Genomic DNA, 24331 nt, shown 5'->3' with positions numbered 1-24331 from the left:
GTACTATGGCCCAGACAAATAGACATGTAAGACTATCGCAGCAGTGTGTTATAAATGGATCATACTACATATATGCATTAATGTCTAACTCCTTTTTATGGTGAGCATGCAAATGTGATCCCTAATTTGCTTTCCTACTTTTTTCTTATTATAAAGTTTTTAGGATACAAATTACTTAATGTAAGAAACTATATATACTTCAACTTTTCACTTAGGGTAAACAATCAAAATTAATAAAGATAAAAATATTTTAGAAAATTAATAAATATATAATCATATTATTGGTGACTGAGAAAAAGGAAACTAAAATATGAAAATGAGGTTATTTTCCTACACAAATGAAGCATCACTCCCACAGATGACTCAGGTAATTAGTCACATCTTTCCAAAAGCAGTACTTGAGAAAATTCAATTTCCCCCCCATGAATTCTTACACATGTAATCTTTTTCTTCATTTAGCAGTATTACTAACTTTAGAATCTACTGGCTGAACTGTTGTTTTGAAGATGTCAATGTTATTTTCAAATAAATTTTAAGATTATCAGTAATTTTTAAGAAAAAATTATGGGACAAAGAACTAAACAATGATCTTATAAGATGATTTCTATCCTGTTTCTAAAGAAATTAAAAAATTAAAAAGCAGCAAATAAGGGTGTTAAATCTGTGATGGCAGTAATAGCCACATGACAATGACATGTTGCTAATAAATCTGTGTAGTAATACAAATTGGCTCAGGCATTTGTGCCACATATTTTCATTTCCTTCTTAGTAATTTTTAGTTTTCTTATCTCAGTGACTATGAAAAGCACAATCACCCCCCACCCTGCTTTTGAATTGAGATTTAATAAAATCGTCCCAGAATTTTAGTTTGATTTTCAAAATTGGAAGTGAAATTGCATTCCAAGCAAGTTATCTAATTTGACCAATAACTTAAATTTGTATAGTATAATAGTACTTGGGTGTTTTTTTTTACTTTAATATATTTCAAGTGATTAGTTGATTAACCAATTGAAGTCTAATTAACTCCAATAATTTTTATAATGTTAGCAAAACATGTTTTCATTTGTTATCCCTGAATAATTAAAATGGGTTGGAGGATATTCAATTATTTACTTATAATATTCTCACCAAATTTTTTATTACTTGTTGAATCTATTCATATTTTCAAAAAACCTTTTCTTTATAGTTCTTCTAAAAGTAACTCATGCAATATTAACATGATAAAAATGTACACTTCATATATGTAGCTAAGCTAAATACATAGTAGTCTTGGTATAAAAATTTATGAGCCCAGGGTCGGCAAGGTTCAGTTGGTTGAGAGTCATCTCATGCACCAGAAGGTCGACGGTTCGATTCCTGATCAGGGTACATACCCAGATTGTGGGTTCGATCCCAGTCGGGGTGTGTAAGCGAGGCAGCCAATCAATCGATGTTTCTCTCTCACATCGATGTTTCTCTCTCTTTCCCTCTCTCCGTCTCTCTAAAGTCAATAAAAACATATTTTAAAAATTCATAATATGAAAATAATATATAACTGGAGAAACTAGGTAGACAACATCAACTCTGAAATCTCTCTTGCAATAGATTATTAAACTGAGCTGAACCTACTCCCCACCTCTTTCCCATAACATTCCCTCCAAAAAAAAAAAAAACCCACCAAAAAACCAACCAACCAACCAATGAAAACAACAGAAGATGGAGTGGGAGCGGAAAAACCATAGTCTGTTGGGTTTCTGAATTTTGAAAAACATTATATTGTGTACCCTGGCTGTCTCAGTTGGCTAAATGAGACATGTCCAAATTTAAAATTACCTTTTTTTCTTACCAGGAACCATCAGCCTTCCATTTTTTACCTGTTAGAATTCTGGGATATGGGGAGGGAATAATCTTTATCCCTTCGTCCAAGTCTTCACACTCAGTTGACATCCACATCTTGTTCGTTCTGCTCTGAATTCTCTATCAAGTCCATCCTCTTATTTCTATGCTATTACTTCCTTAGTTGAGGCCTCTTTTATTTCATTTTTTATTCCAATGACCTCCCCATCCCCCACAGATCTTCCTTCCTCCAGTCTCGTTTTTCCAAAATATTTTTCACGCTATACAGCTAGAGTCCTATCCTGTGTTTACATTCGATTAAAAAATTTAAATATGTTTGGCTAAACGGCATGCTCACAGTCATTGGCCTCCCTGCACTTTTTCAGCTCTCTTCTACTGCTGTGTCACGTGCATTCGGTGCTTAAGTTATATTAACCACTACAGGTTCCTAAAAATGCCCTGCATCAGTTAGTACTCTCTGTGCTTGATCCTGCCTCCTGCCTTTTCCTTGATGGTCCCTGATTCACTGATTATTCCCAACTTATTTTCAAACTGCTTAAGTTACTTTTATCTTAAAACCAACAGTATCTTCACGCTACCACTGTTTCCTTTTCAGTCAGGCTCCTTGAATACGTTTTACTTCTTTACTGCCTGCTCACCCTTCAACCCACTGTAGTCTAGCTTCTGCCCTTACTACTACTCTAAAAACAAACAAACCCACTGACAAAAACTAACAATTAAATCCTAATGTCCAGCCTGGCCGGGCGTGGCTCAGCAGTTGAGCGCTGACCTAGGATCCAGGTGATCCCGGTTCGATTCCCGGTCAGGGCACATGCCTGGGTTGTGGGCTCGATCATTGACTCTCTCATCATTGATGTTTCTATCTCTCTCTCTCTTCTTTCCTCTCTCTGAAATCAATAAAGATATATTAAAAAATAAAAATAAATTAATTTAAAAAAAAATCCTAATGTCCAAATCCAATGGACTAGTTGTGCGCCTTAATTGACACCTCAAATATCATTTGACAGTTAACTGCTACTACTTACCTATAAACAAGCACACCAACCGACTTATTTTTCTGTGCTTTGTAGAAAACAAGAAAAATGTGTTAAAAGATAAAAATAATAAGCACCACTTAACTATAACCACCACTAATGTTTTCTTTCAAGTCTTTTTCTATTTACCTATAAGTATAAAAAATTGGATATTATATTTATAAATACATATTCTAGTTTTTTCTTATAAGTATCTTCCCTTGGCATTAAACAGATACTTTGGAAATTATCTTAATCATTGCATAATGTGTTTTATAGATGTACCATAATTTATTTAGCCTTTCTCCTGTTGATATTTAGCTAGTTTTCCATTTTCACTAATATATCTAGTTCTCTGATAAATGTATTTATAGAAAAATCTTTGTCTCAGATTTTTTTTTTTTTAATATATCTTTATTGATTTCAGAGAGAGGAAAGGAGAGGGAGAGACAGAGATAGAAACATCAATGACGAGAGTCACTGATTGGCTAGCCTGCAACCCGGGCATGTGCCCTGACCGGGAATCGAACCCCGATCGCCTGGATCCTAGGTCGACACTCAACCGCTGAGCCACGCCCAGCCGGGCAAGATTCTTATTTTTTAATGGTAGATCCCAAGAAGGGAAAGAACGAGGTTAAGGCCATGACCTTCTTTGACTGGTAGTGAGATTATACATTTATTCCTCCTCACCTTGGCCTCCTACTTCTCTTCTGAATATTCCTTTTCTGTCTCCTTCTCAGGTTTTTCTTTTTCTGTTTCATGGTATTTTGTCCCCAGTCCCTGAATGCCTCACAGGCATCTCATCCTCACTCTTAACTTGCTTCAGTTTTTGGTTAATGACATCAACCACCTAGGAGCCCGTCAGAAACCTGAATCTTTTGAGATGACTCCCTCCTCTCATCAGTCGCTAAATGTTTCCAGTCCACATCTTAAATCTCTCAAATTTGTCCACTCCTCTCTACAGCCACTGCCCTAACTCAAGACTTGATTATTGTGAGCACTCATCCCCAGTCTCCTGCCTCGTCACCCTGCTCCATTCCATCCTACATGCTGCTTCCAGAGTGATCTTTCTGAAATGCGAACCTGATTGTGTTCCTCTTTAGACTAAACACCCCTATCCAACTTCAAGTCTTGCCCTTCCCAGCCACTCCCTTCCCCTCCGGTAGGAGAATGCCCCACTACCTCTAAACTTTCTGCCAACGGTATGCCTCTTCCTTTGTCTTGTGAATTCCTAATAATTTTAAAATAGTAAGGTAGCCCATCCAAGTGTCACTGCATCATTTCCTTCTCCTTTACCCACTGATTACACTTCATACAGAGCTTTATTATGACACTTAACATCACAACTTTTAATTTTTAACAATCTCTCTCCCTCAACTGACATGTTCAAGGACTGATACTATGTCCCTCATCTTTTAATCCCCAGCACTAGCATTGTCTGGTAATATATTAGGCCCTCAAAATATGTGTGGGATAAATCTTATTTTTGATAGCAACGTAAATTCCCTTCCGTCTTCTTCCATCATCTAATCATTCACCAAGTTCTATGATCTCAGTCTACCTAATATGTTACCAAATCCACCTCCATTTCCCATTTGTAAAGTTGACAAAACCATTGTAACTGCATTTTGAGATTTGAGTGCCTCCACAAAACAGGCCATCTTCATTGCTGCTAACAGTTATCTTTCTAAAACACATCTGATTATGTTACCTAACTACTTAAAAAACAAACAACTTTGATGGCTACCCATTGTGATTTGTAGGTGGTTATTTCACACGAAAAAGGAAACATTGTCCACTGAGAATTAAAAATAAATGAATGTGTAATGGGAAAAGACACAATGCCTACCAAATCCAGGGCTTTGGCTACTTAAACATAGTATTTAATAAACTTTCAGAATCCAAATCCAGCCCAGATCTTTAGCCCTACAGCCAACACACATCCTGGTCACCATCCTTTAATGTGCAGTTGTGGCTAGACTGCCCTGTCACCAAGCCAATTCCTACTCATTCTTGAAAGCTAGCATCGGATATTACCTGGTTGCTCTGAGATAGTAAGAACTTAAGACTCTACATAATCATCAATCCTCCCCAAGCAGCCCAAATCAAAATACATTTAATAAGATTATTTTTTGTTATGGATTAGTTTTTAACAATCTCATGTAAACTAGCATAAAACCATCTTTAAAAAACACTTCTAGCCTGGTCTGGCGTGACTCAGCGGTTGAGCATTGACCTAAGATCCAGGAGATCAAGGCTCGATTCCCGGTCAGGGCACATGCCTGGGTGGCGGGCTCAATCCCCAGTTGGGCGTGTGCAGGAGGCAGCCGATCAATGATGACTCTCTCATCATTGATGTTTCTCTCTCTCTCTCTCCCTTCCTCTCTGAAATCAATAAAGATATATCTTAAAAAAAACACACACACACAAAAATCTATTTTTATTGACCTGTAACATACAATCTAAGTAAAGGCAAAGTACTTTCTATACAACTGGATCTTCAAGACAAGTCCCTTGGCCTACACTTCCAAATAGAATGCAGCTACTAAGCCCCTTCTTTATAGAAATTCTGAAGCAGTTACTGAATATTAATTGCTCTAAGCAGCTTTCTGTAATCTCTTCCTGACAAGCTGTTCATAGCTCCTCTTTCTGGGCTACCACAACCATCCATATATAGTTGTTATCTTACCAAACAATAGCATATATTGTGTTACTTCTCTTTTAGGTTCCTTCAGTAGGGGAGCTTATCCAGGGTAAGGACACTACATCAGTTTTCTCATGTGTAAAATAAAGACAAAGTCTCATAGAACTGTTGTGAGCATTAAATGTTATGCATATTTAAAGCACTTAGCACAGTGTCTAATATGTACTAAATAAATGTTAGCAATTATTTTTCAATACGTTTGTTGAATGATGAACTAGTCCAGAGTCCCACAGTAAACAGACTGGTCGATGAGTCACTTACAAAAGAGCATGGTAAGAGAAAACACACATGTCCTGAACTACCTAAGGGATCCCTACTTAAGCAAAATGCCTTTCCTACTACCTACTTACAGGTGGGAGATGAAATTGAATAGCTTTTTAATGTCTAGTAGTTTAAGAAAAAAGTTGTCAAAACCTTGACACTGGGAAAGAGATGAAGTTTCAATGATAAATTTCTGAACTTCTGAGGTAGTTTATGAAAAATAACACTTAAAACAATTTCACATTTGGAGAAAAAGAAAATACACTGTCTTGGGTATCTGTGCTGTTTCTGACACAATCATATATTACTCCTTTATACCACAAACTATAAATGTATTTGTTCTCAAGTTTTATAAATATCAAGTGTGTTGTGTGGCAGAAATACCATCAAACTGAAATAAGAATATTGGATTCTAGCCCATAAATTAGCTGTGGGACCTTGGGCAATCTTTTAATTCTTCTGGGCTTGAGAGTCCTTCTTTGGAATTTGAAGGGATTGGACTGTTTAAATTTCCATCCAGCTCTAAAATAAAAAGTTCTTATGATACTGTATTTCAACTTTTTTTTTTAAAATGTTTTTTCATTTTTTTGAGAGGGGGGGAGGGAGGGAAGGAGGGAGGGGAGGGAGAGGGAGAGGGAGAGAAAATTGGTTGGTTGTCTTCTATATATACACCCCAACCAGGGACCAAACCTGTAACCTGGGCATGTGTCCTGACTGGGAATCGAACAGGCGACCTTTTGGTGCATTTGACAACACTCAGCAAACTAAGCGAGATTGGCCAGGGCTTAACCTTTTTCTTATACAATTTTTCCCTTCAGTAGAAACTACATTCTCTTTTTGATGGGGAGGGGACAGAAATCCTTATTCATCTTTGCAACTCAGTGCCTCGAACCAACGTCTGTTTCTTGACTCTTTGAATGAATGAGTGCCCCCTGCAGAGCTTCTAGTTAAAAAAAGGCATAGCAAATGTTTGGTATAATAGGTTAGTAGCTAATATTACATAATTGTATTACATAATAACTGGCGTGTATTAATATGATTTTTGATATTCAATATACAGATTCTATCGGTCATTTGAAAACTTTGTTCACTTAGAAAAGGAATTCTAAACCAAAGTTTCTTTACTTCTGAGATATTTTAGAGAAATTGTCAGTTACAAAGCTTTTCAGAGAGGCTAATTATACTAAATCTCATCATCAGAAGGGCAATGTCCACCAATATCAAGTAGGTATCCAAGTGTTCACTCCCCAGTAGCATTTTGTAGAAAAGATTATCTTTGTCTTGATACCAAAATTACAGACTGAAAGACAATTTGATCAATGTCTTCTAGAAGTAGAGTATATAGACACATGGAGAAAGCAAACATACATATGTGCACACACAGTTTAACTCAGTAACTCAACTGCCTCGTGTACCCATTTTCAAGTTAATATTTAGTGCAGGCATTTTTTACAGGTGCAGTTCCAAAATCTCTCCAATATGGAATGGAAAATGGGAGTGGTTAACTAACTATAAAGGGAGTCTATATTGGTAACACAGATGAAGAGTTTTCCCACTTCTTTTGAACAAGGGCAGATGTCTCTCTCTGGACACATCCAAAACATTTAGAGTTAAAAGGGATTCCATTTCACTTTTCTAATAACAATGTGACTGAAATTTGAGATGCATTTAACTTCAGTTTCCTAGACCTGAATTGTTGGGAAGTGAAGAGTTTTTTTTTTCTTTAAAATTACTTTTAAATTTTTATTTTTCAATTAGTTGACATTCATTTTATATTAGTTTCAGGTGTACAGCGTAGTGGTTAAGACAATCATATACTTTACAAAGTGATCCCCCTAATATTTCAAGTACCTACTTGGCACCCTACATAATTATTACAATATTATTGACTCTATACTGTACTTTATATCCCTGTGACTATTCTGTAACTATCAATTTGTATTTCTTAATCCCTTTACCTTTTTCACCCAGCCCCAAACCCCTGTCCCTTCTGGCAACTATCAGTCTGTTCTCTCTGTGAGTCTGCTTCTGTTTTGTTTGTTCATTTATTTTGTTCTTTAGATTCCACACATAAGTGAAATCATACGGTATTTGTCTTTCTGTGTCTGACTTATTTCACTTACCATAATACCTGCAAGGTTTCTTCTAATATTCAGCTGTCGGCCTCAACCACACCAACCACCAACCAAAGTTTGAATGTTACTCACAGATTAGCTCTACATTAATTGACACAAGCACAATATGTTTTTTTATTGTTAAATTACTATGTTACCATATGCAGAGCAAAAAGTAAAGGAACAGGTCTACTTGTGCATTCACATTTTAAAGTCTTGAATGGTAAGTGAACAAATGACCAGTAAGGAAAGGAAAACTGAAGAGCTTCCTTATAGTCTTCTAATTTTTCTAATAATAAAACATGCTCAAAAATTTAAGAAAAACTTGTTTTCTATATGTGATATGTTAATAAATAAACTATGTTTACTTCAATAAATTGGAAAGACTCCCTCAATATTAAGGACTGGGTATCTCTGGCTAATGTAATTATCATTTGGAAATATAAACATCAAAAAATAAAGGGGTGGCATAGTTCAAAATTTTCCAAAGTCTTAGTACTCTTAATGCTGGGTTTCCAGTTCCAGAATTGTCCATTCCCCTTGGGGTGAACATTCTTCAGAGGAAAAACTAGCCATGGTGATGCTTGCGGAGGAATCAAGTGGAGACGTTAGTTCACTCCATCTGTTCAAAGTGTCAGCATGTGCTTTACCCTGAGGTTTTGAGCTGTCTCGTGCTAAAAGTAGTGTCTGATTGATTAGATACTGTGCTAAATTTACGTCTTCAGGAACAGAATTTGTAATATTTAAGTTTGAATCCTGTTCAGAGAGCAGTTGCTTTAATAGTGTCCAATCTTGTTTTGCAAAGTGCTGATCATCTTCAAAATCCATGTCTGTAATGTGTGTTTCTGATTCCATTTTCTGCTCAAATGCTTCTATTACATCCATCTCATATATTGGAGAGAGGGTTTTTGAAGGCCGATGGTCATACATGTAGGTTTGTGCCAGTGTATCACAATCATCTATGTCTCCTGAAATAATTCATAATACTACACAATGTAAAAATTGCACATGTTGGTACCCTCAGAGTTCTGTAGAACAATATAACAGTTATAGTCCAAAAAACCCAACAACATAGAATGGGAAAAATAACATTTATACAAAACTGACAAGATTTTTGAGGCATTTCTTTTTCTATTTTTAAAAACAAAACAACTCAAAGATAATGTTTAGCAGCAAAATCAAAATTGGTAACTAACAATATTTTTCCATACTTTAATTTGAAAACTTATGATACAGAAAACAATAGAAATTATTTAAACATAAACACAGAATATGCACATGTATCTAATTCACTACAAAAACTTAAAGAGAAAAAAAAAAGACATGGCTGTTTGATGGTGACTTTTAAGGTAAGTCAGTTCCAGCAGGAGAATAAATACATCTTATCTAAAGCCTTATTTGTATATTGCACATGCAAAGGAGGATGCCAGCAAGGACAAACAAAAAAGTACAACTTTAAGGAGCCCTCTGTTCTTGTCATTTTGCTGAACAGGGACTATTGATCAGTATATTTCTTAGTTCTGATATACAATAGCTACTCAGTCAGCGACTATTGCATATTTTAAATGTGGGTTATTAATTTACTATAATAAGGACGACAAACACAAAACAATTAGACAGGAAATCATCTGTACATATGAAATAAGCCTGGGCTTTTTCATATATTATCATTGCTTCTAAATATAATCTCTTAGGAAATTTATCTTTTTACTTGAAAACTTTAGAATAGAATTATAGTGATCCTTAAAGTCTTGATCTCTGTAAAATGTATATAAATTGCAATAATTAATCTAGTTAAAATAGTTCAGTGCTTTTAGTTACATATTACTATAGTTATTGCACAGACCTCTTAGATATATACTAGCATAGTCCATAAATCATATCCAATGTATAATAAAATTTCTGATAGTCAATTCCTATGTTAAATTAGAAATAAGTAAATTACAGCAAACTAAGTTTTTCTCTTTATTCTTTCATGTAAAATCTCTTAAGAGTAAGTTAGCTCTAATAAATAACCAAAATTTTTACTAGATATTGATTCTGCACTAGGATTTTAAGTGAACAATAAAGAGTAACTAGCTAATTTTAATATTAAGAAATTTAAGTTTTCATTTAAAATTTAAATCTGTTGCTTAAATAATTATTCTAGCTAACTAAAATATAACATTCAGAGCTACATACAATTTTAAAATTCTATAAACTAATTTTCTTATGGATTTAACACTTCTACTTCTGTACATTACCTGCAGATAAAGCAATATTAGCTTTTTCGGTAGCTGTAGAATGGCTCTCTTTCACTTGACCTTCCTGAGGCAGAAGCTGACTCCGACAGGAGTCCAGAGATTTTGTAGAGTTGTTCTTTGGTATGTCAGAATTGGGTTCTCTCTGATGAAGCTCCAAATGGCATGGTCTTTCTTGAGATTTTGTATCACTATCTGAGAGTCTGCTGTGTTGCTGAAAGTCATCTACATTGCTTCCATTGTTTACTTTTGTATTTTCTGGGAGAAGTTGTCTGCCTCCTTTGGACAGGACATCAATTGTATACTTTTTTCCTGTGGCCGAAGCACTCTGTTTAGCTTTTCTTGAAGGGTCAATGCTACTAATGCCCAAGAGAAAGCTTTCGTTCTTACATACACTATTGCCTTTATCTTGTTTACATTCTAAAATACTGCCTTCACTTTCTTGTGAGCCTCTGGAATAGCAAGTCCTTCCAGGATGTTCATGAGAAATGCCATCAAAAACATCAGAAGGTGAAAGAGAATCTATAGAAGGCTGAAAGGGTGTATGCACTTCCCCTTCATCAGATCCCAGTTCTTCACATTCATCTACTGAAAGTAAAACGGACCTCTTAAAAATTTTAGTTGCAGAAAACTCGTGACTTTCATTTTCAGTTGCATCTTCAAAGGCTAAATTAATTATCCCCTGAAAATGCTGAGGAGCTGAGTTAGATAAAGAGAAATTTTCTGCAACATTTTCAGCTTCAGATCTTTCATCTTCTGTTTCATCTGCTGAGGAAGAAACCTGATCTACTTCCTGAGCAAAATGGACACTGCCTCTTAGAATATTTTCTTTTTCCTTAGGGTGGACTATTGTAGATCGAGACCAAATTTCTGGCCTTTTCCTAGGAATCTCATCATCACTTGTTGAATTAACTTGGAAAAGATCATTACTACTTTGCTTTTTCATTTTCACTTCAATTCTTAAGTTACTATCATATATTTTCAATTCTTCAGGAGTACTGGTATCACTGCTACTTCTTCCAAGAAAATCATGGCACAGCATCGTGCCACATTTAGAAATACCTCTGTCATTTGACCCATCATCATCCTGAGATCCTCCAGCATCATAGTCTTCAGACCTGGGCTTTATGTCATCAGAGGACGTGGTAGCACTGCCAGTGTCAGATTCAGGACTCTCTCCCTGATGCAGAACACCGGTACTCAAATTCCAGTGACTCATGAATGGACCCTCTGGATTTTCATGGCTCTCTGGAGTTTCTGTTGTTTCCATATCTTTAGGAGAATTTTTTCCTGATATTTGTTCCAAAAAACACTTGGAGGAATTATCTGAGTCTGCTGTAGCATATTTGTTTTCATTGATAGCAGAGCCATCAGATAACTGACTAGGAATTGTCTCTTCTACGTGAAATTGAGATTTTCTGTCGTCTTGAATGGTATGCGAGGTACCATTCGTTCTTTCAGGAACACAAGGTAAAACACCTTTCACACATTTAACGTTTGATTTTTTGTCCATGTCCTTTCTCCCTACATGGTTCTCCTTATCTAATACTGAATAGATTTGCTCTGCATTTGTTGAGTCTAAATCACAAACTGGATTAGAGTTCAAGAGGTTTTCATTTGGATTTGAAATCATGGATTCTGTGGCAATGGTGCTATAAAATTTTGGATCTACATTATCACTTCCATCAGAATGACAATGTTGTTTAGCTGTGTTGCAATTATCTGTTTCTCTGTGACTGGAAAATTTTGTTTCAGTTTTATCTGAACAACTCTGTCTTGATTCCAATCCATGTTTTATTGATTTATCCAGATTTGAAATGTTTTGGCATTCCAGTACAAATTTCTCTTTTTCCTGATTGTTTAACGGCTTTTGTGGGTCGGGTGTGCATGATGTCTGGAATGCCTCTGTACCACCGATTTCAGATGTGAGGTTAATTAGAGGTCCATGAGGCTTCTGTTCAGTAACACTGCCCTTATTATTACTTTTTTGGACAATAGATGTTTCACTTTTTAAAGGTCTTTGAGAAGAAGACTGAGTCTTCAATATGACCTGTCCAGGAAACATTTTCTGTTTTGAATCTTTATTATTCAAAGTTTCACCTTTCTTAGATTGATTTAGGTTTTTAGGTATTGCTACTACTTTTGCATTAACCTTAGGCAAAGTTGTGTGCCCTTGCTTGACAATTTTTCTCTTAGGTGTATGTTTATCTGTTGTACTGTGGTCCAACTTTGTCACATTTCCATCAGATTGCCTTGAAGAGACTGAAGATTTTACTGAATTTGGTGACTCTCCTTGGGATCCTAAGAAAAGGAAATTCAAAAATATAATATACCTTCTAATTTGTGAATGAAATTCAATACTTGTTTTTAAGTTACTTTAGAAGAAATAAAATAAAACAATGGAATGGTAACACATCAACAATCAAATGGACAATTATAGATTAGGAATTAGTGGTATAATAAAATAAAAAAGAAAATATTTTTCTGTTATAAATATAAAGGAACTAGTCCATAGTCTCAGTAAAATTATTAAAATAGGATCTCTCTTCCTCAAGTAAAGAGCCTTGATCCTTAATGCCAGAACTGGATTTGCATAAATATATGGGGGTGGAAAATTCTGATTTTCTTATACCACAATAGAAGTAAGGGACTTTCCTTTGAAATTTTTTGGGGAAAAAGATTACATTCCACACAGCTGAAAAGGAAAATAAAGCTAACTATAAAATAGGAAAGTTAAAACTGCTGCAAATTTTTTCCTCAAACATGAATAAAACTAATTTATTTTTCATAACCAGATCATTATTATTGTAGCTCATTAGGGTTAATAACTTAAATATGCAGTTGAAACTAAACCTAGTAACTGAAGGGAAAGAGCATTAATTTTGGGAATTTATTTGTTGATACTGGTTAAAGTCCTAGAGATCATATTTTGAGCACTGTCAAACAGAATTACAAAATAGTTTTAAATATTTAATTTTAACTATAATTGGATCATGAATAATTTTTCTCTGCCTTTTTATTTACTTTCAGTATTAATTCATTTTTTTTTTTCCTCAATGTTTTTAATGATTTTAGAGAGAGAGGACGGGAGAGAGAGAGAAACATCAATGACAGACATAGGTCGGCTGCCTACTACACACCCCTTACCAGGGATCGAGCCTGTAACTCAGGCATGTGCCTTGACTGGGAATTGAAGAGGTGAACTCTTGGTTCATGGGTCGACACTTAACCACTGAGCAACACCGGACAGGCAATATTAATTCATTATTTAACTCAAAATTGTTTTTAGGATTTTATAAACTGCTCCTAATACCTAAAGCAAATTAATTTTTTAAATCAGTTATTATGTCAGCAAATTATGCAATTTGATCATCACTCTTTTCTCTCTTAGAGCAAGGAAAAACAACAGGCACAGCAGATTCCAGAGGAAAATTCTTCCTCTTACGTACTGCAGCTCTCTAGACTGTGCTATTGCTTTTTCAAGAACTCTTTAGTGCCGGTTTTGCAGATGGGATTCCTAGTTATCAATGAAACTTTGAGGAAACATAGACATAATATATAAAAGGATCAGAAATGCAGATAATGTAGTGACTCCCTTAATTATTTCTCTCACAAAAGACAATAAAAACCAACCCAATAGCCCAGAACACCAAAATACCTGTCTGAAAAGTAAAAAAAATCTCATTTCTACAGCTAGAAACGAATGTAAAATAAGTGCAACCAGTTTACATCTTGCTTTTTTGCTGCTCAAGTTCCAAATCAGAGTTCTGCTTATTCACTTTAAACACGGAAGCAAGTCCAGGACGATGGCAGCTTTACCTTGAGTTTTGGCAGGATTCGAAGGCACATTCTTCGTCCTCTGCTGAGCTGCAGCACATCCATTGCCATTTCCTCTTTTCTTTAAAAGTGCCTGTGGTATTGGTTCACTATATCCTTTGCTAGTGACCTTCTTTAGCACACTAAGAAAAATGATTTGCATTCAGTATTACACTGAAATTCAAACCATGAGCTTTTAAAAGACCCATACATGAAATATATTTTTCCTCAAGGAAATAAAAAAATATCTTTTCTGAAAACAAAAAAAATATGTTCATATGTCTTTGAGTTTATAAAACTGTAGATCAAGTATGATAAAGCAATGCATAATCAAGTGCAACAAGTTTAAATTATTTGCATCAATCATTTTGCATAAATATACTTCCTTTAGTAAGTTTTAAAATATCATTGTGTAAATACATTAAGTTTTCTAACAAAAAAGAAGAAATATTTTAAGATATTTAGCTAGCTAGAAGTTAGTATATAATTACCTTTCAGAGAAAGCTAATGTACAGGTAAAACAATGAATGAAGACTTACCTATTATTTATATTAGTTTCTTGTTCATGAATGCTTCTTTTATTGGAAGTTCCATTGGTAACTTTTGAAACAGGTCGAGATTTTACTGCTGTAAATTAAGAAAAAGTGAGTCACAAGAATATCAAATATGTAACAATTATGTACAAAGTCACTGATCAGACACTATAAACAAAATTAAATGTCAACTGAAGGAAAAACTGTGTTCTCTGCATGAATACATGTAAGTACATACTTTTTTTTTGCATTTGAAACTAAATAAAAGTTCAAATGGGTCATTTTTTTCTAGGAACTTTAACTGCCAGGGCTTTTAAAAATTAGAGTGCCAAAACCCACCTACAGTGGAAGTTTTGATACTTTCTACACTGTTTTTTTCTGCCTGTCCTGGAGATTCACAAAAGGACAGTTCATGACCAGAAGGCTTCTCTTCTCCTATTGATCCATTTTCCTTAGGTTCATCTGGACATTCAGTGGAAACCAGTAATTCCATACTGCTGGAGGGTCCCGCGATGCCAAGGCATGGAGAATCTTTTCCTGTCACTTTCTTCAAAGGCTTTGCTCTGGCTTGCACATTTAAGTTTCCAGCGAGTACCTTGGGTCTGGCACCTGTAACTTGTCCTTCTTGGTTCCTCACTCCTTTTCCATTTAATGCATGTTTGTGTCCATTTGTTGTTGCTGTTGCTGATCTCTCCACAACTTGACTAGGTGACATGTTTGCTGACTTTGCATTATCATTTTCTGTTTTGGGTTTTATGATAGCTTTGGGCTTTCCAGAAACACTTTTCCCCCCAGATTTCAATTCTTTTGTAATCTTAGGTGCTATTTTTATACTACCCTTTTCCTTTAAGTCGTCATGCTTCACAGTTGTGTTTACAGTATTTCTATTAATACTTGATGAATGTCCAGATGCTCCTAATCCATCAGATTTCATCCTTTGATTCGTAGAGGGGCACCTCCAGCACTCTTTCTTGTTCTTTTCTCTCAAAGATTTGTTTTTTATAACACCAGAGTCAGAAACTTGTCTCCTTTGCTACAAAGAAGAAAAAACACTATTTTAAAAGGCATATTACTTAACTTTATGAAGTTATGATAGTAATTCTCTACCTAACAGTGTCAGGATGCCTGGAGTGAATGATAACATCTAATGCTTCTGAGGGTCCAATCCCAGGTTCTGTGCTAAAACCCTTTTTTCCTATCATCTCACTGAATCCTAACAACAGATCTATGAAATGGCTAACTCCTCGTGCTATCTCTACTTCTTAGGCAAGAAAACTGGGGATAAAAGCAAGTATGTGATTTACCCATGATCACAGGCTGATAAGGGATGGAAATAGGACATGACCTCATGATTTACTGCTTTAAGTAGGTAGGCATCTATATGGTATAATTTGAGAGACATTATCAAGCTTTTCACCAAAAATTCTCTCTTCAACCCAAACGCCAGGAATTTTACCCTCTGTGCTCTGTGGTAAGAACGGTTTACTTCTTGGAGTCCTCATTTTAAAAAAGAAAAAAACTGTGTTCCTGAAAAACATAACACATCACATCCGAAAAGTTTGGTTTTGAGAAGAAACAAGACAGTAAGTAATACAGTATTGGTTGTCTGGAGGAAGTAGAGGAAAAGGGATCCTAAAAATAGGTAAAATAGGTAATAAGGGAAAATAGAAAGGAACTGAAGACAAAGGCACCTATTTAATCATTTTGTTTAGAACTAACCTTGATATGGAAGGGAACAAAAAAATTTAAAAATGAGTAGAGCTCTGGCCAGTTTGGCTCAGTGGTTAAAGTGTTGGCCTATGGACCGAAGTGTCCTGGGTTTGATTCAGGCCAAGGGCATGTACCTCGGTTGCAGGCTTGACCCCTGGCCCTGGTTGGAGTGCACGCAGAGGCAACCAATCGATGTGTTTCTCTCACATTGATGTTTCTCTCTCTCTTGCTCTCTCCCTTCCACTCTCTCTGAAAAGCAATGGAAAAAAATCCTCAGGTGAGATTAAAATTAAAAAAAAAAATTGGTAGAAACTTTAAAATACAAATTTAAGATTACATTTCCAGTTTTTTATGTGAATACTTTTTCTCCGCTCTGGAAAGCTGTATGAGATGGTAGTGGTATGAGGCAAAGCCCATGTTATCTTCATCTCTGTATCCCTTAGCACTGTGCCCATCACACGTTGGGTACACACAAAAAATACGATGAATGTTAAACTCGAGCATATACTGATATACAGTTCAAGGTCAAATTATTTCTAAATATAAAAAGCTTCTAGTTACATTAAAATATTGTCTAAGATAAAAATAACATACATATGTATGTGGGTGAGTGTGAATATACACACATACCCATACACACACGCACGCGCGCACACATAATAAATAATAACCTGGCTAAGTTTAGGAAAAAACAAGGTATGATAACAAAAGTACTTTGTTCTTTAAGTACATTAGTTCTTGTCCTAACTTTGCCTCTGACTTAGGATATCTAAGAAATCATTAATATCTCTGGGCCTCAGATTATGCATGTCTAGAGGGTGGAGACTGGTCCTATTCAATGCAGTGTTCTAGGATTCTGTGTAATATTTATAAAGGTCAAATACGCTTAGCCCTCACTTTTTGTTTTATTGATCAGATCTTAGCTCAAAAAACATTTCTTTATTTCATTATTTTTTAAATATATTTTTATTGATTTTAGAGAGAGGGAGGCTAGGGAAGAGAGAGAGAGAGAGAGAAACATTGATTGGTTGCCTCCAGTACTCATCCCAACCAGGGACTGAACACACAACCTGGGGATGTGCCCTGACCTGGAACTGAAATGGCGATGACGCTCAACCAAATGAGCCACACTGGCCAGGGCTCGTTATTTTTGTAAAAACTCATTGAGAAAGAGGAAAGGGGAGAGAGTGAGAGAGAGAAAGGAGGAAGGGAGGGAGAAAGAGAGATTTGTTGTTCCACTTATTTATACATTCATTGGTTGATTCTTGTATGTGTCCTGACCTGGGGATCAAACCCACAAACTTGGCTATCAGGATGACACTCTAAAACAATGGAGCTACCGGGCCAGGGCCCTTTATTTTTTAAAATATTTTAAAAATATTTCTTTATTTTATTTTTTATTTTTAATACCTAAAACCAAGTAGACCTCTTCCCACCCTTAAGACTGATCCTACTTAATTTATTATATCATTAAAGCATCATGATACAGGTGAGGTCTATGTAGTATATGGGCTAACTACAGTCCTTTAGAAATATCACATTAACATAGTATATCATAATGAGGATTCAATGTATACACATTTCTAGGCAATCTCTGACTTACATCTGCAAAGTTTACATATATTATCTATATACAAATGGCCAACTGAGAATGGTCACCATATGCTATTGATAAAAATAAAAAGAGGGTAACCCTCTAACGCAATCCTCTTAGACACCCTTTTGGTTTTAGCACTATTCCTTCTTGTTTTGTTTTTTAACTTTTTTATATAGAAAAATTTGAACAATCAGAAGAAGACAGAACAATATCATGAATCTCCATGTACCTATTACCCAGCTTTAACAATCATCAACTCTGGGCCATTTTTGTTTAATATATAACTATCCCTGTTTTATTTTGAAGCAAATCCCAGACACCATATAATTTTACCGTTAAGTATTTCGATACTAACAGTCTTCTTAAACTTCTCTCTGTCTTATCTTACTAACTTTCTCCTACCTCCAAAAGATCTCATCTCCTTTTGGAAAACACATTTATTCATTTTACACACATTGAGAACTTACTACATACCAGCTAACGGCACATAAATTATTTGACTTAATTTTTGCAACAATCCTGCTAGGTTTAGCACTGCATTCTACAGATAAGCATACTAGGGCTCACAGATGATACAGCTAACAAATGTGAAGTCAAGATTTGTACTCTTCTGATCCTATGTCCAGCACCCATTTTGGAAGACCACTGCCTTTCTGAGGGAAACATCTGAATCTGTTTTCTTCCTTGTAGTTAAGAGTATAAACCCTTGGACAACCTGAAAGTCAGTGGGATAAGAAAGGACAATGAGACTCTGTTCGATTTTGCTGTAGGGCAAGGGAGGAGGAAAAGCCTGGTGGATAACAGTTAGTAGAACAGGGGAAGGGAAGGCAGGTAGGCTAATTCTTGGGGGCTTAAAAAAAAAACAAAAACCCACAGGGGATAACAGGGAGCTGGTACACAGAAAAAAATGTCATAAGGTGCATGTCCTAGAGTATGTTCAGTATAACTATATAATATGCCTAAAAGGGGCCAAGGAGGAGTCTAGTGGTGTTCTGTGATTATAAAATTTGGGAAAATTTTGGATAAAACGGAAATCAACAGTGTTCCTTACTGTTGTTTCTCAGACCTTTAAGGTGCCAGTGTGCATCAGCAGTCTCTAAGAGGGGCTGCTGGGTACAGCAATTGTCAAACTTAGTTGATGCTACATGTTCTTAGGTGGAACATATGAGGGAGCTGGTATTCTGTGGAACACACTTTGGGAAACAGCCCTAGGAAGTTTCCTAGCCCCAAACTCCAGCATCCCAGTTTTTCACAGAAGACATCTGGAGCTTGACCTCTGCCTCGAGCCATGAGAGCTCTCAGTTGAGGTTTAGAGTTGTGTGGGTTCTTATCTACCGGCTAATGAGGAAGAAAAGATTCCCTAATCCACTTTGCAAAGGCAGAATGTTCTTTGCATTCAAAACTGGAACTCTCAATGTATGTCTCGTATCACTGTAATGCACATACTAGGTTAGTATAATTTCATACTTCAAATATATCATTGAGTGACCATCTGTAAGTTAGCTAGCTTGGACCTCTAACCATCATTAATAATATTTTTGGAGAAGCAAAAACTATTTCACATTATAATGAATATGCTACATAATTTATGTGTGTGGTAAAAAACAAACAACATAACATTTCCCATCTTAACCATTTTTAAGTGGGTAGTACAGTAAGGTTAACTATATATGCTCCCCATTGTGCAACAATCTCTAAAGCTTTTTCATCTTACAAAACTGAAACTCTACTTCCTCCCATCCCCTGGCAACTACCATTCTACTTTCTGTTTCTAAGGGTTTGACTACGTTGGATACCTCATGTAAGTATATCAAGTAACTTTTAAAGTAAAATACAACTGTACTTTTTTTACTGCCTTTTTCACACTAAATATTTATTACATGAATTAAAATCTTAGTATAGAGAAAACTGGGACAACCCAAAATTTCTTTTGTAAGAAATAGGTTAATTAGAAAAATAGACATGAATTAGGTCTAGAATTCTAGACATTTTCTGATCTACTGGAATAGCTCCAATATGTTAGCTGCCAAAAAAGGTTTTCAAGGAAATAAAAAAGGCAGACAACATTACACTTTCTATGCCAGCTGGATGTCAAAAATTCACATTATTAAAAAATTTATGAAATGTTCACTTGATTTAAAAAAAGACTCAAAAATTATTTCCATTAAGAAATAGCTTTAATTAATGAAAGAATTGATTTTTACAAATTATTTTGAAATACAAAATAATAAAATTTAAATTATTTGGTATCCTTTTTCATTTGGACCTATAAAATTTTAAAAGTTTACCTGAGAGCTACTGAATATAGGCTTTTTACCAAGTCTTCGATCATCACCTTTGTCAAATGCAGCTGTAAAAAGAAACAGCAATTTATTTTTATAGTAGGTACTATTATTAACACAGAATTAGAGGGAAAATAGTATACTAGTACAAAAAGATTATGTCTAGATGGAAAATCTAGTACATAGACAATTTCCTATATTTAAAAATTTTTTTTTAAAAACCACATTTTGAATCTTATTTTTTGATGCCTATGAATTTTATTATTAAAATTAATAAATGAGAACTATAAAATCCCACAGAGAAGATTCATGCATTGATAGCAACCAAAAATTTCTCAAGCTATAAAATTTTAGAGATAACTGGTTTCATTTTGTATCCCAAATTTCAAAAAAAAGTTATATTGTGGCAAATGTAATATTCTATAAACTATTAAATATGAGAAAATGTTATTCTAAAAATTGTAAAACTACTGTTTAAATTAACAGTATAGATATTTTCTGGTTTTGCAGGTGTATAAGGAAGGAGAAGAGAGAAAAAAATAAGGTTCCGCTGAAATAAAACAAGAAACAATCCTCAAACTCATATTCTCTTTAGAATTACATAAATATTCATTTTATAGATTAGGTTTATACGGAAATTACTGGGGGAGTCATGTTTATGTTCTTCAAATAAGAATTTGAATGACATCAGGAAAATATATAGGAATAATGGTGAAGGAGCTATAAATACAGTTTACCTAATGAATTTTTGCCTTTTGAAGGTTATGGAGCTCTAAAATATATTTTGAAGAAATACATATAATTTCCAAAAATTATTTTATTTTTATTAAAACTGATGAAAAATTCATTAAATTATTTGTTACTCTACGATGCATCTTCTACCATCTCTGTTCTCTAGGATCTGTGCTAAAAAGACAAAGCAAGATCACAGAAATGGCATTATCAAAACTGATTTATAGTGAGCAAATGACTTTGCACAATAATACACAGGGAGACATGAATATATGATTTCTCCCACAGGTCAGTAACTCACTAGAATAGGAAGATAACCTAGAATCACCCCTTTCTCTGGGGTTTCCCAATACAATAATTATAAGTCAGGAGTAATTATAATTCAACACATTTAAGATTTAAGAAACATTTTTACACTGATGAAATGCAATAGATTGAAAAATTCTTTTTGACAATTAGTTGGATTACCAATAATATTCTGTTTTAGATATGTGTATGTATATATATGTATTTACATGTCATTTTAATTAGCACTTTGAAGAATTAAGATAAAGAACACAGTTTGAGGCTTAACTTAAGTATGAAATCCTGTAAAACGGCGAAAAATAAAGTTAACTGCCAATCAGAAGAGAGTTGAGTGACACCACCTACTCAGGAAATGCCTATCTTATTTCTTTACATTGTACAGATTTTATAGTAAAGATTAACTGTTATCTAAAATTAAGTATCAAAAGTCACAAGGAAAAAATTTCCAATTTCTAAAGACCTCATGATTTTTGTTTTTTCCATGATTTTGTCGTTTTATCTTTTTTGGTTGGAATTTCTTTGAAAGTGTTCTTGAGATCACATCTAGCTACACTATTATGTTATGCTCATAACACCAGACACAGCAAATCATATTCTGACTGAACCACAAAAGAATTTAACATATCTATGTACTATCAAGAATATGTTATATCACATATGGCTTCCATGGTTTATAATACAAAAATGTTTGCTTCATAAAATACAGTCTCTAGTCTCTTAACTTAAAATGTTTCAAAGTACACTTGCTGAATCTGCCAGTATTTTTTCTAAGGCACCTGCTTTAACCCAAAAATAGTCACGAAGCCATTTTTAGTTCCATACCTTCAACATTTCATTTTAATATTTTTGAAACACACACACATTCTGAGCTATATACATCTTTTGTTTAAGGCTAATGTTTCAAATGGTACCTATTAAATGTCAGAGACCACTGTGTAGCTCCTGAGGGACACTCCGCAATAGCACAGACCATATCACTGAACCAATCAATTGTGAAATTAACCCATCTAATCTAGGCAAAAACCACAAGAAAGGGTATCATGTGCAAAAGATGGAAAAGCTTTATGAAAAAAATATATTTAAAAAGGAAGAGAAAGTATGATGCTTGGTAATCTGTTCTGTATGGATGACATTTTCCTACTCTTCTAATCAATCTCTTTAAGTAAAACAAGAATGCTTTTAAGCAAATTTGGCTGGAACATTGTTGCTAATACAAAGTAAGATAAATAATTTATACATACACACACATATAATGAAATGAGTTTCATTTTCTAAGAACAGCAAAAAAAGCATGATTTATTAAAACTGTCCAAACATACTATCACTAATTTTAATCAGCAAGCTATTACTGAACAGAAGCAAACAAACATTAATCCTATCACTTATTAGAATCCCCTCAAAATATCCTGTCACAATGATTATAAGAATAAAAACATCTCAAGGCTAACATACCTGCTTGGATTTTCTGTTGATCATCTGTGCTCATCAGCTTCCAGCTTTCTGTGTGACGAACAGCATAGAAAGACTGAACCAGGAAGATCCACAGCTTATCACGCAGAGCCTGGATCTTGCACGTAAAACCCTGCGTTCAGGCAACAAATCAGCAGCTGGTGAGAGCCACATTGTCATAGCAACCAGTCATTATTCCTTTCCGAATCTACTTATTCCTAAGCTAGATCAATGATGTCATCACTTAAGATTTTCAAGATCGTCGGGTACATGTTATTTATGAAGACTTACTCTTCACAACAGAATTTTACAGTGAACATGAAGCTAAACCTTATCCTTTCAACCAAACATTATTTTAAACCACCAATGGCCTTTACATGAATACCTTCCTCAGCCTTTTTAAATTCACTATGACATTACAAGGTCAAATACTCTATGCAATAGTAATAAGTATGATGACATTTTTTTATCATTCTTGTTAAACAAATATAAAATGTCAATAATTTGCAATCAGCTTAGTAATTACCATTAACTGCATTAAAAATAAGTAATATTTTAACTTTGATTTTCCCCAGTCAATCCTATTTTAAATATGATTACTTTAAGACAAAAAATGAATAAAGAATATACTATAAAAATAAAAGATACTGATGATTAAAATTTCTTAAAAATTATTTTAAATTCTACATTTTATATTTAGGAATTTTAAAGCGGTGACCAGAGAGAAATACTGGAGTTATGCTATACCAATTAATATTGTTAAGTACCAAACTATGTCTAGGATTAGCGAGTAAAACTGCCAAGTTCTAAACTTTTATAATATGTTCATTTGGAGGTAAATAAAAATTTAAGTACTTTTGTACTATAAAATAACTTCAAATATACACAAAAGTAGAGACTTTAACCAATCCCCACGTAGCAATTGCCTAATTTCAATGAACCAAGCACCATTTAAAATATGTGTATTTTTTAAAAAAATCTTAAAACAGTTCAAATGTTATACCACTGTAATGAACTTTATTACATTCAATACCATTTCTTTTGTACTGTCAGAGTTCAGTAACATGTCCAGAGCCATAAGAAGAGTGCAACTATTCTCAGTGGTAATGTTTTCTTCAATTGCCTTTAAAATTTTGTCCAACAGATCAGCTGTGCTGCTCATTGCTTGTGACTATGAAACATAGAAATTGATATTTAATAGGAATACATGTAAAATGTGTAAGAAATATAAAAGTCTGGCATAACAGAAGACCATTCATCATAACTGACTATATGAAATCAACCAGAAATCTTATTTCCTCTGTTAATAATAACATAATTATTATAACTATTATTATAATAATCCCTTTCCATTGTTAAAAATACCTTCACACACACACACACACACACACACACACACACACACAAAATTGTCCTAAAATAGAGGCTAGAAATAAGCAGAAGTTCTTTATTCAACGAATAAATTTAGAGAAAGTGGGTCGCCAAGAAAACAAAGAAATTTGCATGGACCATAACTGTATTAGTGACCAAAACATTATTTTATGACTTTGGTTTTTAAAATATGGCTTATGCTGATAGAGGCTTAGAAATGGCTAGAGTTATATCAGGCCTTGCCAGGGTACTCAAACCTCTCCCCTCCTGCCTTCATTATCTTGTGAGCCAAAAATTCTGTCCATCACTGCTCTAAATCCTATGCAAACCCACCATCTGCTATGAAATTTATTTAAGCCATACTAAT

General features: G+C 34.5%; 1 protein-coding gene across 1 annotated transcript in view; it reads right to left on the bottom strand.

Moving 5' to 3' along the window:
- Nucleotides 1-7539: 7539 nt before the first annotated feature.
- BTBD8 (BTB domain containing 8) overlaps nucleotides 7540-24331 on the bottom strand; it is a 78429-nt gene continuing 61637 nt past the window's right edge. The window contains exons 11-18 of the mRNA XM_081144974.1: nucleotides 23627-23764; nucleotides 22597-22726; nucleotides 20113-20174; nucleotides 14857-15550; nucleotides 14524-14611; nucleotides 13988-14127; nucleotides 10172-12469; nucleotides 7540-8896 (exon numbers count right to left, since the gene is read on the bottom strand). Coding sequence (XP_081001100.1) covers nucleotides 8430-8896; nucleotides 10172-12469; nucleotides 13988-14127; nucleotides 14524-14611; nucleotides 14857-15550; nucleotides 20113-20174; nucleotides 22597-22726; nucleotides 23627-23764 — 4017 coding nt within the window. The 3' untranslated portion in view covers nucleotides 7540-8429. The remainder of the gene's footprint in view (nucleotides 8897-10171; nucleotides 12470-13987; nucleotides 14128-14523; nucleotides 14612-14856; nucleotides 15551-20112; nucleotides 20175-22596; nucleotides 22727-23626; nucleotides 23765-24331) is intronic.

The sequence above is a fragment of the Miniopterus schreibersii genome, assembly GCF_964146895.1.
Source record: "Miniopterus schreibersii genome assembly, chromosome: 8".
NCBI lineage: Eukaryota > Metazoa > Chordata > Mammalia > Chiroptera > Miniopteridae > Miniopterus > Miniopterus schreibersii.
Note: the sequence above shows the minus strand (reverse complement) of the source record. Positions and strands in the feature narration are given on the sequence as shown.